The following is a 16,624-nucleotide window of genomic DNA, read 5'->3' as shown; positions in this document are numbered from 1 at the left end:
GGTGTGGTTAAGCAAACTGCTCAGAGTTATACAGCTGGTAAAGTGGTAGGACTGGAATTCTAAACTAGATCAATCTGACTGTAAGACCTCTCCTTTATAACCACAAGGCTATGCAACATCTCCACAATTTCCAAATGTAGTGTGATGCTGTCAGGGACACTTGGAGTAAATAAATCAGAGGTCTCTGAGCAGGAAAGGACAAGTTCCTCATGGAATGTAAGAACAAAAGCTACTATAAAATTTCAAAGGATTCGAGGAAACTCAACATCAAAAGATGAAGTGACAGGAGTAAAATAAACTTTCAAATCCCCTACTTAAAAAATATATTATACTACTAAATCTTAGATGCTTGAAGAGATGTTACACTATTACAATAACACATAGGCTGCTTACTTAGAATTGTATTTTACTTATAAATTCCATTCCTCTCTTCAACAGAGAGGAAAAAATCCATTTGGACTTATCTGTTAAATTCTTAGTGGCTTTACAATGATTTAATTTTTAATGATTTTCATAAAGGGTGAAAGATTATGTAAAAGAAGTAACATAATACAAACATAATACAAAGACTACAGTCTTAGTGTAGTATCTGTAATTTCCCCTAGAATCCCATTTTGTTCCTATTTATTTTCATTTTTTAGGAGGGGAAGGGCACTGAGATAAGTAATCACAATTGAGATCCCATTTTTACTCCCAACGGGGAATTTACTTCAAAACTGTTTACACAATAGGGGAACCTCAGCCGTCTGACTTCGGCTCAGGTCATGATCTCGTGGTTCCCGAGTTCGAGCCCCAAATTGGGCTCACAGCTGTCAGCCTGTCAGCGCAGACTGCTTCAGGTCCTGTGTCCCCCTCTCTCTGCCCTTCCCCCACCTGCACTCTCCCCCTCCAAAATCCTAAAAAACGGTGTTTACACAATAAACATACTATTTTTATCTCGATTTTATGCTACAGATCAGTAATAGTAAAAATAGCTAAAGATGCATTTATTTGTACTTTGTATGAGATTGAGATTGTTCACAACAGAATAATACTATCATTATTTTGACTTTGAATGACGCTGTTAATGTTTTAAAACTACTAAAGCTCGTAAGCTAAAAAAGTTCAGATTCTCTGACATTTGGCTATTATTTCATTTTATTTTTTGACTGTCATATGTTACCTTTTAAAAAAGAAAATTTTATTTTAGAATAATTTTAAATTTACAGAAAAGTTGCAAAGATAGAAGAGTTCCCACATACTTTACATATATGAGTTCTTATTTTTAACTAATAAATGTGAATGTTACCTAACCAAATGATAGAAAAATATTTCCAAAGAAGATAAATATATATCGGGGAAAAAAAGCTATATAAAATGACACATCCACTATAATATGAGGATGACGACTTTTATTATCTTTAGAAACTAAAATTCCTAAAGCAAATAAAAACCGGTTTAAACAATTTACAAGTACAAAAGGCATGATAACGAATCTAAGGGAGTTTAATATTATGAAGTTCAGAATGTGTCCTATTTCGTAGTTAACCTAAAAATATGGCAAGTATTGAACCCATTTTATATTAAATCCCAAATATTTAATTCCCTAAAAACACCAACTGAACCCCAAAGTGAATTACTAAGTCTAACAAAGAAACAGTTAAAACAATTTGAAAAGAATATAAATGAAACATTAAAAGCAAATGAAATTTTTATAAAGAAAAAAGAAACTAATAAAAACCTGTGGTATGGTGGGTAGGATGACAGTATTCTCAGCAGGGACTGGCAGGACAGGGATCACAGGGACAGTGGGAGAAGAGGGAGGTACAGCTTCTGTTGGCTAAAAATCATCAACGACAAAAAATCAGGAAAAATACCAAAATAAAAGAAAAACACATAACAAAGTTTGTCATAAAGTATAGTTTTCAGAAATAACTGAGAAATAAGTAAAATATTAATATGTAACTTTAATTGAGAAAATCCTCTCCAGAAATTACTTTAGAAATCATTATATGACTACTAATAATTTTAATAACTATAATTAAAATGGGTGACTACTTTCTAGATGTTTAAATGAAAATAATAAAAGATAGTGACCTAGAATATATTCCTCTTCTAGGAGACAAAACACTCACTTTATAGACTACAAAACATTTTTCCAGCATTCAGAAGCTATCTGACTGCTTTCCTCCTTGTATTCAAGGTGTGAAATGTAATTTTATTAGCCCATCAGACAGGCAGGCAGTTGGGGCTTAGAAATTCACAAAACAGTCAAAGGACTTAAAAACTGAATCTATACCATTTTTTTATATCTATGCTATTGACCTCTCCAAGAGAACTGTAATAACCTGCCTCAAAATTGCCTTTAAAGTCATTAATTCAACTACCATTCACTGAGTAACTATTATATGCCAGACATTTTCTGGAAAAAATTTAAAAAGTAAGAACTTTAGTGACATAATTTAAACGGAATTTTTCTTTACACTCAATTACTTTATCTGGATTGATTCAATTCATTTTACAAAGATGTAAATGGAACACAGAAGAGGTGTTTTGTATCAAGTCCTAATCCCTGTAAACTGAATTCATAAACATTTGCTATACCAATAACATATACAGATATGTTATTTTCTTACATATATAAGAAAAACATTAAAATCAAATTGATAACAGGATACTGTGCATTAAAAGAAACTTAAAACAAGAAGAACAAATTTGCTGAAGAACTATGCTTTTTCTAACAAAGAAATACAAAAAAAATTATAATGCTGACTTTCTCGTTTATCAATCAGTTAAAATTTATCAAAAATGTATGAATTCTCCAACAATAGTGCTGGGACAACTGGATATCCACATGCAGAAAAACTGAAATCAAAGCACTCTTGCATCATATACAAAAACTAATGAGAAATTAATCAATGACCAAAATAGAAACACTGAAACCATACTCATAAAACCAGAAAACATAGGGGTAAAATCTTCATGACCTCGGATTTCGCAGTGGATTCTTAAGTATCATATCAAAAGCGTAAGTGACAAGAATAGATGAATTAGACTTCATCAGAATTATAACCTTTTGTGCATTAAAGGACATTATCAAGAAAGTGAAAAGACAACTTACAAAATAGGAGAAAATGTTTCTAAGTCATACATTTGATGAGGGTTATAAAAATCCAACAACAAAAAGATAAAAACACAATTAAAAAATGGGCAAGGACTTGAACAGACATTTCTCCAAAGGAGATAAACAATTGGCCAATAAGCACATGAAAAGATACTCAACAAATTATTAATTAGAGAAATGCACATCAAAATTAGAATATATCACTTCACACTTACTAGGAGGCTGTAATAAAAAAAGGAAAACAAAAATAGAAAGAAACAAGTGTTGGTGAGGATGTGCTGAAACTGAATTCCTCAAAAACTGCTGGTAGGAATGGAAAATGGTGTAAGCTGCTGTGGAAAACAGTTTGGTGGTTCCTCAAAAAAAGCTAACCTTACATAGTATTACCACATAACCCAGCAATTCTACTCCTAGGTGTATATACTCAAAAGAACTAAAAACAGGGACTTGGATACTTTTTTTTTTTTTTTGAAGTTTATTTATTTATTGAGAAAGAGAGGGAAAGAATACCAAGCAGGCTCCATGCCCAGAGTGGAGCCTGATGATATGACCGTGAGATCATGACCTGAGCCGAAATAGAGTTGGACGCTCAACTGACTGAGCCAACTAGGCGCCCCGTGGATACTTTACATCATTGTTCACGGTAGAAATAACCCAAGTATCCATCAACAGATGAATGGATAAACAAAATGTGGTATATACATATAATGAATATTATTCAGTCATAAAGAGGAATGAAATTCTGACCCATGCTACAACATAGATGTATTTTGAAAACATTATGTTTTCAGGTGAAATTAACCAGACACAAAAGACAATATTGTAGGATTCCACTTACATGAAATGTTTAGAGTAGGTATATTCATATAGATAAAAAGAAGTTACCAGAGAGAGAAGTTAGGAGAGAGAAGCATGGAAGTTATTGCTTAAATGGTACAGAGTCTGTGAGAGGTGATAAAAAGGCTTTGGAGATAGATAATGGTGATGGATGCAACAACGTGAATGCAATTAATGCCAAAGAATTATACAGTTAAAAAGGTTAAAATGAAAAATTTTGTTATATATCTTTTACCACAATAAAAAACCTCAAAATAAATTAAAAATTTTTTAATGTTTATTTATTTTTGAGAGAGAGAGACAAAGAGTGCGAGTGGGGAAGGACAGAGAGAGAGGGAGACACAGAATCCGAAGTAAGCTCCAAGCTCTGAGCCATCCATATAGAGCCTGACATGGGCTCGAATCCATGAACCATGAGATCATGACCTGAGCGGAAGTCAGATGCTTAACCGACTGAGCGACCCAGGCACCCCTCAAAATAAAATTTTTAATGCATGGAAACAGGTCCCTTCCCACTGCTGTTGGAAATATAAATTCATACAAACTTTAAGGAAAGCAATTTAGCAGCAATTATCTATAGCCTTAAAAACGTCTAAACGCTTAGACTTAATTCTGGCAATCTATCCTAAATGAATAATTTAAAAAACAAATGTTCTAATAGTCTTATTACATTCTACTGACCATTGTTTATACTTGGGGAAATATGGAATACCCTAAATATCCAAAGGTGCTGGAATGGAATGGTTACATTTACAAATAATGATAATTATGTAAGATTAAATATTATACAACAATTAAAAATCATCTGTAAGAACAGTCTGTATGTCAATAAAGCCCCTGTAGGTCTGGCTTGGGACTCCAGTCACCAATTATATATTATTTCCATACAAAAAAATCTTCAAATTCCATATTATAAGTTTAAAATGAATAACTTAAATGCTAATCAATTTTCAGTGGAATACTTATATGACTTTTTAAAAATGTTTGAAAACCCAGAGGTTCTGACTCCAAATTTATAACGAAGTATAAGAAAAAGATAGTTTTAAAAGAGCTGCCACTTGATCACCTAGGTATAAACACAGAAAATGAAATGAATCCCATCTCTGCTTACACAATACTTATAATTAATTGCAGATTGTTTGCTGACATAATTGAGAAGTATGAAAATTAGATTTCTAGAAGATAATAATGATAGAATATCATCATGACTTTGGTTGGTGTAGGCAGAGACCTCTTTAACAGGAAGGTACAGATTGTTGAAACCAAGCAGGTGAAGACAGCATCTGAATGCAGGGAGTAGAGGGGTGGCAGCAGTCTAGCACAGGGTGCTTGGAGCTTGAGCAGGATATGGGCAGAGTGGTGCCAGGAGCCTGATGTTTTTCTGGAAACCAAATGTGACAAAGACATTATCTATGTGGCAGTAGCAGTAGTCTGGTATGAAGTGTAGGAGCCTCAATGGAGTAAAAAGGGGGTTTGTTGGAGCTTGAGCAGAGTAAGGAGGTTGTCAATGGGAGATTGCTTACATACAGGAGATTTTGATCCAATAAATAAGATAATGGGAGCAAGATTCCTTATGTCAGAGAAGGGAGTTAAAATATGGAAAGGGAAAAAATTAGCATGATACCTATGGTTTTAGAATAGAACTAGAAGTTAGAATAGAACTGGAGGTTAGCATGAATGCATGGTTTTCAATATATATAGACGAACACAGGAATACAGACATAAATGTGTGTGTTTATATGTACATATATTCCCTTGTTCTGTCCACAGAGAATATCTAGGGGCAGTAACACTCCAATAGCCTGAACACACCTATCACTCAGATTATGGTTTCTAAATATATATTCTGAAATTAAAAAAAAAAAAAACAAAAAACAATATAGGAGTCTTTGGAGAAATGGCTGAGTCCAGTGCTAAAACTTAGCCAAGTATAATATGAATCTAAAACATCTTGTTGTGCCAGAAAATATAGAACTCCTCAAGGAATAATGAAGGCATGACAAAAGACACAGAAGTTAGCTTGAAGGGTTTTCATCAGTCAGACCAGGAACAATTTGAGAATCAAAATAAAGATAACAATAGCATACAATCCACTATATAAAAACAGGATTCCAAGAGTCCATACTGATTTAATAATTACAAGAATACATGAACAGAAGAGAGAGCATTTCCTTAGAGTAGAATGCCAACTAAAAAATGTATAAGGAATTATGGAATTACAAAATCATTTGGCAACCATCACAGTAATAATATATTACTATGTATTACACAGTAATAATACATACATCAATAGATGCAAAAATTCCACTGCTGCTGAAGGAACCTTCTATTTCATTCCAGCAGATGAAAATTTAAAAAGGACACATGGATGCACACAAGTTATCTCTCTTAAAAGCTTTTATTAATTACAGTAAAAAATCTAGTAGGTACTACCTTTTTTTTTTTTTTTTTAAAGTTTATTTCTTTATTTTGAGAGAGGCAGACACAGCACAAGTGGGCGAGAGGCAGAGACAGAGAATTCCAAGCAATCCTGATGCGGGGCTTGAATCCACAAAGCCTTGAAATCACGACCTGAGCCGAAACCAAGAGTTGGACCCTTAACCGACTGAGCCACCCAGGTGCTTCTCTAACAGATACTATCTTAATCAGAGTTAACATCACCAGGGATGGCACAAATCAAAATCATGCTGATAGGCTATAATAAGAGCATATCACTTCTGAGAAATTCCAATCGAAGATGCATAACCTGAATCTAATCACTGAACATCTGATACACTACAAAATAACTGGCTTTAGTCATCCAAAGTATCAAAGAAAAAAAGTCTAAAGTTTATCATTATTTTTTTGTAATTTCAGTTTTATTTTTTTTAGCAGCTTTGTTGAGGTATAACTGATATACAAAAAACTGCACATATTTAATGTATACAACTTGTAGAGTGTGAACATATGCATTATCTGTGAAACCATCACCACAATTAAGGTAGCAGACATATCTATCACCTCTCAAAGTTTCCTTATGCCTCTTTAATAGGGTCAGATAGGGGCGCCTGGGTGGCGCAGTCGGTTAAGCGTCTGACTTCAGCCAGGTCACGATCTCGCGGTCCGTGGGTTCGAGCCCCGCGTCAGGCTCTGGGCTGATGGCTCAGAGCCTGGAGCCTGCTTCCGATTCTGTGTCTCCCTCTCTCTCTGCCCCTCCCCCGTTCATGCTCTGTCTCTCTCTGTCCCAAAAATAAATAAACGTTGAAAAAAAAATTTAAAAAAAAAAAAATAGGGTCAGATATTAGTTGATTAATGATCTATTTTAATATTAAAATAAGGCAAAGCTAAATGCTTATGTCAACTTTCAAGGTCAAGCATGAAAATTTCCTCCACTGGGCAGTAGCTCTCTAAAACCCTTTATGATAAACTATAAATCCTTTAATATTACATTCAAACTGGCTCTAAGTGTCTTTAAAAAATCTATCTCCTTTAAATAAGGATCTAAATACCATTTTTTAAAAAATCGTAAAACAACTTATACTATCTGAATCCACCCTCCCTCCCTCTTCTGTATAGGGCAAGTACTTTGAAAAGAACATATGCCTCTGCCAGTTTCTTAAGAGAAGCAAACCCTTCTGAGAAAAGCCTTCAAAAACAAATGACATATCAATATATAAAATTTTCTAGCCTTAGCTCATAACAACTTCAGGTAACAAAGAATTACAGAACAACAAAATAATTCATTTAGTTCATCTGAAACAAAAATACAGCCCTAAACAAATAATAGATAATCAAATGAAGGTTGAGTAATGAGGAAGAGCATAGATGTTATATCCAGTAACACTGTGAAATGAAGAGGTAAGAGGATATTTTAAGGGCACAAATGAGAACAGGGTAGAATTCTGGGGAGTTGTAGAAGATTCTAAATTGGAAATGTCATGCTTAAGATTCTCAAATAAATAATGAGATAGCAAAATACACTAACCATTATATTTGGGTTATTACAGAAAAGGAGGAATTCAACATAAGCATTTTAAACTTGAAAGCTCTTATATACATGTTTCATTAGACAATGGTGACTATTATATACCATCATCCTTTTCCTGCTCCATTTGTATCACTCAATAAGATCAGCTCCAAAGAGTTTTGTTTTGTTTGTTTTTTTTAATCATGACCATGTGACTAACAACGGTCTCAGTTGTTTCTATCCATAGCAACACCATAGAATCATTAGTCTCTGAGGCTGCCTTCAGAGACTTGTTTCCATGACAACAGAGGCTATAATATTAACAGTATCTCAAAGAACACTGCAGAAAATTATAAATTCCTGTAAAATAATTGGATTGCACATATTTTAAAAGTGCTTATTCTATGCCAGTATCAAACTGACAGCTTATGGAAAAGTGTTTCACAATCATTTTTAGAGAAATTTCTTCATAGTTTTACATTTTAATGTAAGATCTTAAAATGATGAAAACAGCTTTTGGAATGTACCTGATTTTCATAAAAGTAGTCTGAAGCCTAATTTAGGTATAGCCACGTGCATAAAGTGTACTGCACATCAACAGTTATGACCATGCACTACCCTCTTTCACTGCCATTCATTCAGTAACAAATGTCCCTGCCTCCTCTTTAAGAAGGTAAATCCTGCTGAGAAAGTCTTCAAAAACAAATGACATATCAATACACAATTTCCTAGCCACAGCTGATAACCAATAGAGCTGTAATAACCAATTCAGTATACACTCAGGAATCAATTCAGGAATGAATGAGTGAGCCTACCTTTACTAAATTGCATTATGCTTAAAATAGTTAAAACAGTTCTTATATGTGCATATGAATCCTGACTGATACAAGAAGAGACAGAAAGGATAATTAGGAGAATGCTGTGATAATCCACCTGAGAGGTCATCAGTGGCTTAAACCAAATGGTAGTGATAGTGAAAATGGGGATGAGTAGTCAAATCAAGATAGATTTTGAATGTACAACTGGTATTATCTGGTAACTAATGGGAAGTAAGGAGTGAGGAAGGACTATTAAGAATAACACCCACAATGGCCACTAAAAATGATCTTTTCCATTATAGTTAGACCCAAGTGTAAAAGACTTGCAAGGCTCTCTGAATACATTTTCAAATGTTTTCTCACTAAATTATTTATTAAAATGACTTTCATAGCATAAGATGAAACTCTGAAGAAAGTTAACTGAAGCCACACAACAATTGTTTATATCTTACACTAACATGTTACATGAATGAGGTAAACCGAGCTTAAAATACTCACAAAGATTTACACCACACTTAGGGAAAATAAAATATATGAATTAGCAAATCTTTTGTTATCGATATCTTACACAACAAGGAAAAGTAATTACTCTTGTGCCAGTTGTGTTAGTAAGTACCTTATATTTTGTTTTTATATGGCATAGATAATATTCTTAATCCAAATTCCTTTGTTTGGAGATCCACTATGCCACAATGAGATATGTTTCTCTGATGTAATGTCAAAGAAGCTATCTTAGAAGGGGGGGGGGGGGGGCAGAAAACAAAACAAAACACAAAAAACTTGGCAAGTTTTTTTTGCATGTTAATGTAAAGATAAAATACAGTACAGTAGATTTATCAAAACTCTGCTTGGGAATCACTGTACTCAACAGGAGTCCAGTATCTTCAGAATAAAGGTGTTTTTCATTATTTAAATCTGATTCTTTTTGATTCAAATGACTTTTTTGCCACAGTTACTGTGGACACCTTCAATATAAATTGGTGCAGTGGAAAAAAAATGTTATTTGAACAAGCTGTATGGGACATCCATGTCATAATTATCTCAGAAGCAAATGTCAATAAACTAGATACATTTTAAAACAAATCACTAAGGTGTTAAATTACAAAGTTTTGATTTTAAAATAGCAAAGGGGAGATAGGAAAATAGACCTAATGATTAATGATCCTATTACAGAAACATGGGTAAAAATCTGTTACTTTACACAGACAGATTACCTGATTCATGAATCTATTTCTGCTTACAAGATTCAGGATACTGAGTTAAAGTTTATCATCCTTTTATTATGAGAAAATGGCATTCTATCAGCTTTCAGCTGGTCACTCTGTACTGGTAGAAGGATGAGTTAACCACCACTAAAAATTTAAAGTAAACAGAGACTTTAAAGTTGGATTTAAAGATATGATTACTTATACTTTAATACATATACTTATACTTTATACTTATACTTTAATACATAGGTATGAAACTACCAACTGCAATATACTTTTTTTAACCCGATTTTTTATCAGAATATGGTTAGAGAAACCTGCACAACCATGGACTTTCATGATTGAAACAAAAAATGGGCTCTCAGTCCTTAATAATAATCATGCATTTACCCTGTTCTATTCATTCTTCTATAAATCCCTAACGATTCCAGCCCCTGCTGCCTTTCTTCCATTCTCCTACCACTTAGTGTTTCAGCCATACTGACCTCCCTCCTGTTCCCCAAATATCCTAAACATGTTCTGGTCTCAAGACTTTCATTTACTATTCCACTGCCTACAATGCTCTTGCCCCAGATATTCACATGGCTCAATTCTATTACTTCTTTCATGACTTAATTCAAATATCAAATATATACAGCAGATACTGCTAAAAGACTTTTTGTGTGCTTGGGTAGCCACTACAATCAGAAGGTGTTCAACAAGATGTTCTATCATTGATGAACTTAGAAGTTTCAAGATATAAAAAAGTCAAAATATTGCCAATTTAATGTTGTCCTTTATCTAGCAATAGCTAATTGCCTAATAATGTCCTATTTGAAAATAAACATGTCTTGCTCAAGTACATTTGTTCAGTAGATTTGCATCTCTCTCTCTCTTTTTCTAATATTTTATTTTTAAGTAATCTCTACACCCAATGTAGGGTTGGAACTCACAACTATAACATCAAGAGTTACATGCTCTTCTGACTGAGCCAGCCAGGAGTCCTTCATCTCTTTCTTTCTTTTTAAAACTGTATTAGGAAGTATTTCTCATTGACAGCTCGCATTTAAAACCTGTGGTGCTCATCTTCCAAACTTCTAGGTTCTACTAATATCAACTTGCCCCTAGGCCCCTACCACATGTGGTAGCTGCTTCCTGTGGTTACTATCTCTGTTTTACTTTGGTGTTTTCATTTTTCCTTTTCAGTTCTCCAATTCTTTTTTAACTACCCCCCTATATTGCATTCTGTTAAAATACTTGCTATAGTTCCTGTTTTCCTGGCTGGACCCTTGTCAAGGTTACTAATACTCTGGCTAAAACATACATAATTCTTTATCACTCTATATTAGGTTGTTTCTCCTATCTCTAGATTCCTTACTTAAAAAACCAGAATAGGGGCGCCTGGGTGGCGCAGTCGGTTAAGCGTCCGACTTCAGCCAGGTCACGATCTCGCGGTCCGGGAGTTCGAGCCCCGCATCGGGCTCTGGGCTGATGGCTCAGAGCCTGGAGCCTGTTCCCGATTCTGTGTCTCCCTCTCTCTCTGCCCCTCCCCCGTTCATGCTCTGTCTCTCTCTGTCCCCAAAATAAATAAACGTTGAAAAAAAAAATTTAAAAAATAAAATAAAATAAAAAACCAGAATATTTGGTGGAACTAATGATAATGGTGGTGATAAAGATGGTAATGATGATGAGATCAGGTATTATAAGGGTTTTGCTTATACTGTCTCATTTAATTCTCACTAAATCTTGATGCAGGAAACATTTTCATCCCTATTTTCTATAGGTGGAGGAAACAGACTCTGAGAATTCAGGTATATTTGTTCAAGGTGCCATGGGTAGTAAATGGCAGAACAGAGATTTAAAACTCAGGCTACCATCTTCTAGAGACAGTTTGCTCAACCAGTATACTACACTGTGTCTTTAAAATACTTCAGAAGGAGTTATGTTACTATCATATTTTACTGCAAAGACAATATATAATATCATAGAAAAGAAACAAAATACTTCATCAATCCTTAGCTCAAGGACTGGCAAACATTTTCTAAAAAGGGCCAGGTAATACATATTTTAGACCTTATGGACCATGCAATTTCTGTTACAACTACTCAACTGTGCTGTAGTAGCTTGAAAGTAGCCATTGGCAATACACAAATAGACATAGCTGTGTTCCAATGAAACTTTATTTACAATAACAGGTGGCAGGCTGGATTTGTGCTGACTCCCATTTTCGTGATTTAAAAACAGAAAAAAAGGCTGATTAGATTGATGGAAAAAAAAACAGAAAAAGACTTCAAGATACCTAGGCTAGTTTTTACTAACTACAGTTGTTTTAATTCTGCTGCAATGCTTACTCTATGATAAATAAGCAACTCCTCCCCTAAAAATATGGAAGTAGAAAATTAAAAAAAATAATACATATGGAAATTTCAAATTTCATCTATAGTTCTTTAAAATATATATTTTTAAAAGGCCTATATAATAAAGCAGTGTTCTTAGCATTGAAAGAATTATCAAAAAAAAAATCTTTACTGTATGCAGCCTTTCAGTTTAGGAAGAGTGATTAAAATGACATTTTTGGTCTGCTTCCCACTCCCACACTCCTCCAAAATCTTGCTATGGTATTTAGTACAGCTGAAGCAATTAACTCCTAAGATTGGTATGCATTTTGGATTTTTTTTTCCTTCTCGCTTTCCAAATACTTTCAAATGGATTTCTTATTCAAATTTATAATGCTTTGAGGCATTAGACGGTTCCACCAAGATTAGTCAGAGTTAAATAAAGAAAAACCAGGCTGGGATCTGTTTTGATCCAAATCTCAGAGAGTATCTCTTAATATTCCTTCAGGACCAATAAAAAATCTGTAAGACAACCAATTTGTCTCATTCTGTCGTTAACAATAACTGCTTCCCATTCCAGAGCTGGCTCAGTCAATAGCCACTGTTTAGATTTCACAAATACTAAAAATATTGTTCAGAAATGGGACTAAATTGGGGTTTATTGAAGGATAAAGAACTAATAGACAGGGCTCCTTTTAAGACATAAGGGAAAAAAAATCTTCTAAATACATATATCTAGAGGAAGAAGAAATTGTGTTTAGGCTTTCCTAAAATTCCACTGCTTCCAGATGTCGTTGCCAGTTGGTTTACACTTGCACAAAAAAGGTCCAGTCTTTTTTGATTGACTTGCATATGCCTGTAAAATTATTACATCAGTTGGCTTATTTAAAGTTTGTTAAATAAGGTGATAATTGTAGGCTACTGTTCCCACATGGTCTGAACAACTATTTTTACCTTTATAAAAATTCTAAATTTTGATATAAAAGGGAGGACTGAAATGTTATCTAAATAATAGGGCCAGGAAGTACAAAGAATAACATGGAAAAAAATCTTTAAAGAAAATGAATCTAAGTCAAATTTTAACAGTAAGAATTTAAATTCTTCATATGTATAAGAATATATATGTCTCAAATTTTTCACAGACAGCTTTGAATTGCTTTTGAAATATGCAGGATGTTTACAAAATCTTGTAGACTTCTTTAAATTAAAAAAAATTGAAAAAAATTTAAGTCATAGTTCTACATAAAAATGGCTTGAGAAATTTACAGTGGTCAAACCATATTTAGAAGGTCCAAATTTCCTTGTAGCCAGCATCAGATTAAGTGAAAATAAACAAGTATATAACATTTGTTTATTTATTCAACAAACATTTATCAAGTGCATTCATTGTGCTAGACTTTGGCGATACAAGAAAACATACATCTTGTATTACCAGCTCTTGTGAAGCTTCTGGTTCAGCAGCTAATATTTAATTTAATTTTATTTTTTGAGAGAGAGAGAGAGAGAGAGAGAGAGCACAAGGAGCGGAGGGGCAGAAGGAGAGAGAGAGAGGGAGAGAATCTTAAGCATGCTCCATGGTCATTGTGTGGGGCTCGATCTTACAACCATGAGATCATGACCTGAGCTAAAATCAAGAGTCGGACACAACTGATCGAGCTACCCAGGCGCCCCTAGATGAGTCAGATATTTTAGGGCACAAAAATCAGATAAACACAAGATTCTACCGTACTATAAGAAAGGAAAAAGTTTACAATGTAAGGAGAGAATAATTTTAATTATGGAATCAAGAAACATTTATAGAGATGCCTTATCTTAAAAGAATAGAAAGGAGGAGAAAAGGCCTCACTGGTGAAAAGAAACAGTGTGAAGATGGCAGAAATATCTCCTAATCTAAGGCCAAAAAACAAAATAAAACATCAAATGAAGCAGCCTCTTTCTACACACTTTAACTTCGCATTAAAATAAATATCCCAAACCCTATATCTATTTGTACCTGCAGCCCATTAACCAATTCTTTTTCCTCTCTCTCTCCTATGATTCTATCTTTTGTTTCAAAATATTCTTTTTTTAAAAAAAAATAATTTACTGTCAAATTAGCTAACGTAGTGTATACAGTGTGCTCTTGGCTTCAGTAGATTCCCATGATTCATCACTTACAGACAACACCCAGTGCTCATCCCAACAAATGCCCTCTTCAATCCTCATCACCCATTTTCCCCCCTCACCCCCCCCACCAAAACCTCAGTTTGTTTTCTGTATTTAAGAGTTTCTTATGGTTTGCCTTCCTCTCTATTTGAAACTATTTTTTAAAAATATGGAAGCTTCACGAACTTGCGTGTTATCCTTGTACAGGGGCCGTGGTACTCTGCATCGTTCCAATTTTAGTATGTGTGCTGCCAAAACCAAGCACTCAGCAGCTAATATTAAATGAATCATTACCCAACTGATTACTGAAATAAACAGTTGTGATAAGTTGTGATAAGAGGTATGAAGTACGAATCTCATGAAAACAAACACTGCTTGAAAATAGGGCAAAAATGTTAGAAAGGCTGACTCTCTTATCCTGAGCATGTGGGTAATTTTTTAGCACTGTTAGTAAAACATAATTTTAAAGGTTAACTTTAAAAATTGTTTGAATATATTAAAAACATGTAAGTTGCAGCTTGTGAAGTTTCTCTTTCTACCTATTTGTCTTTGACAAAAGGGCTATCTAATAATCAATCATGACACTATACAGAAGCTACAAAGATGAATGCAACACACCTATTTATAAAAAGCTTATATAAACAAATTTCATTTATTTAGTTCTTTAAGCTATAGCCAATCTAATATTCATTAAGATATTAATTTTTAATAGGCTTTATTTTTTATTAAGGTTTTTTTTTTATGCTTATTTTTGAGAGAGACAAAGACAGAGTGTGAGCAGGGGAAAGGCAGAGAGAGGGGGATAGACACAGACTCTGCAGCAGGCTCCAGGCTCAGAGTTCAGCCGGGCTTGAACAAGATCCTGACCTGAGCCGAAGTCAGATGCTTAACCAATTGAGCCACCCAGGAGCCCCAATAGGCTTTAATTTTTAAAGCAGTTTCTAGGTTCAAAGTAAAATTGAGCATAAAGTACAGAATTCCCATATAACCTATGCCCACACACATGCATAATTCCCCATTATCAACATTTTCCACCACAGTGGTACATTTGTACAAATGATGAACCTACATTGATACATCACAATTACCCTAAGTTCACAGTTCACTCTTAATGGACACTTCTTAGTGGACATTCTTTGGGTTTTAGCAAATTCATGACATCTATCTACCAATATACAGAACAGTATCACTGTTCCAAAAATTCTCTTTGTTCTACCTTTTCATCCTTACCTCTTCCCTAACCCTAGGCAACCACCGATCTTTGTACTGTCTCCATAGTTTTGCCTTTTCCAGAATGTCAAATAGTTGAAGGACAGGGTATATAGCCTTTTCAGATTGGCTTCATTCACTTGGTAAAATGCATTTAAGGTCCCTCCATGTCTTTTCATTTCTTTTTAGTGCTAAATAAATTCCTCTATCTGGATGTACCACAGTTTATTTATCCATTCACCTACTGAAGGACATTTTGGTTGCTTCCAAATTCTAGCAATTATAAATAAAGGTGCTATAAACGTGTATGCAGGTTTTCACGTGGACATTAAGTCTTCAACTCATTTAGATAAATACCAAGGAGTGCAAATGCTGGACTGTTTAGTCAAATTTGGTATCTTTTAAAGGCTTCTATAACCATTGTAAACTATTTTTTGTTTAATCTTCATCTCTATACTTTTCTCAAGTTTTCTATTGTACAAATGACTGGGTATTAAACATCACTTGAACAAATTTTTAGTGGGTACATATAGGTTCCCTGTAAGAAATTCCATAACGTTCTTCAGTTGAAAAGGGGAACAATTAACTTCTAAATCTGAGTCATGGTATCAATCTTACCATTTGGACTTAATGACCTTTTGGTTTTTTTTTTTTTCCTTAATGACCTTTTGAATGGGCAATTAAACTTTGCCAAGAGGCAGCATCTCACAACCAGTATAATAGTTTTTATTCTAACCTATTAAAATTTTTTTCTTAATGTTTATTATTTTTGAGAAAGAGACAGAGCATGAGCGGGGGAGGAGCAGAGAGAGAGGGAGACACAGAATCTGAAGCAGGCTCCAGGCTCTGAGCTGTCAGCACAGAGCCTAACACGGAGCTCAAACCCATGAACTGTGAGATCATGACCTGAGCTGAAGTCCAACGCTTAACAGACTGAGCCATCCAGGTACCCCTATCCTAACCCATTCTTAACTATTCTCCTAGAAACTATCCTATCAGAGTTCGCATTTCCAAAGTATTTTAAGAGGACGGTCTACTCTCTA

The 16,624-nt window shown here is 34.3% G+C and overlaps 1 protein-coding gene and 1 non-coding gene across 31 annotated transcripts in view; both read right to left on the bottom strand.

The window, feature by feature from the left end:
- DLG1 (discs large MAGUK scaffold protein 1) overlaps positions 1-16,624 on the bottom strand; it is a 279,344-nt gene that overhangs the window by 126,163 nt on the left and 136,557 nt on the right. For 17 of the 30 annotated variants that reach the window (XM_086675062.1, XM_086675061.1, XM_086675060.1 and 14 more), the window contains one exon: positions 1,721-1,819. The exons of the other annotated variants lie outside the window; for them this stretch is intronic. In XM_086675062.1, the coding sequence (XP_086531188.1) occupies positions 1,721-1,819 (99 nt within the window). The remainder of the gene's footprint in view (positions 1-1,720; positions 1,820-16,624) is intronic. 30 annotated transcript variants of the gene reach the window in all.
- LOC112850553 (U6 spliceosomal RNA) lies at positions 14,536-14,637 on the bottom strand. Its single transcript, XR_003222674.2, has one exon. It is a non-coding gene; the product is annotated as a U6 spliceosomal RNA (small nuclear RNA).

This window comes from Puma concolor, chromosome C2 (genome assembly GCF_028749965.1).
Source record: "Puma concolor isolate L17-30 chromosome C2, mPumCon1.1.hap2, whole genome shotgun sequence".
NCBI classification, from domain to species: domain Eukaryota; kingdom Metazoa; phylum Chordata; class Mammalia; order Carnivora; family Felidae; genus Puma; species Puma concolor.
Note: the sequence above shows the minus strand (reverse complement) of the source record. Positions and strands in the feature narration are given on the sequence as shown.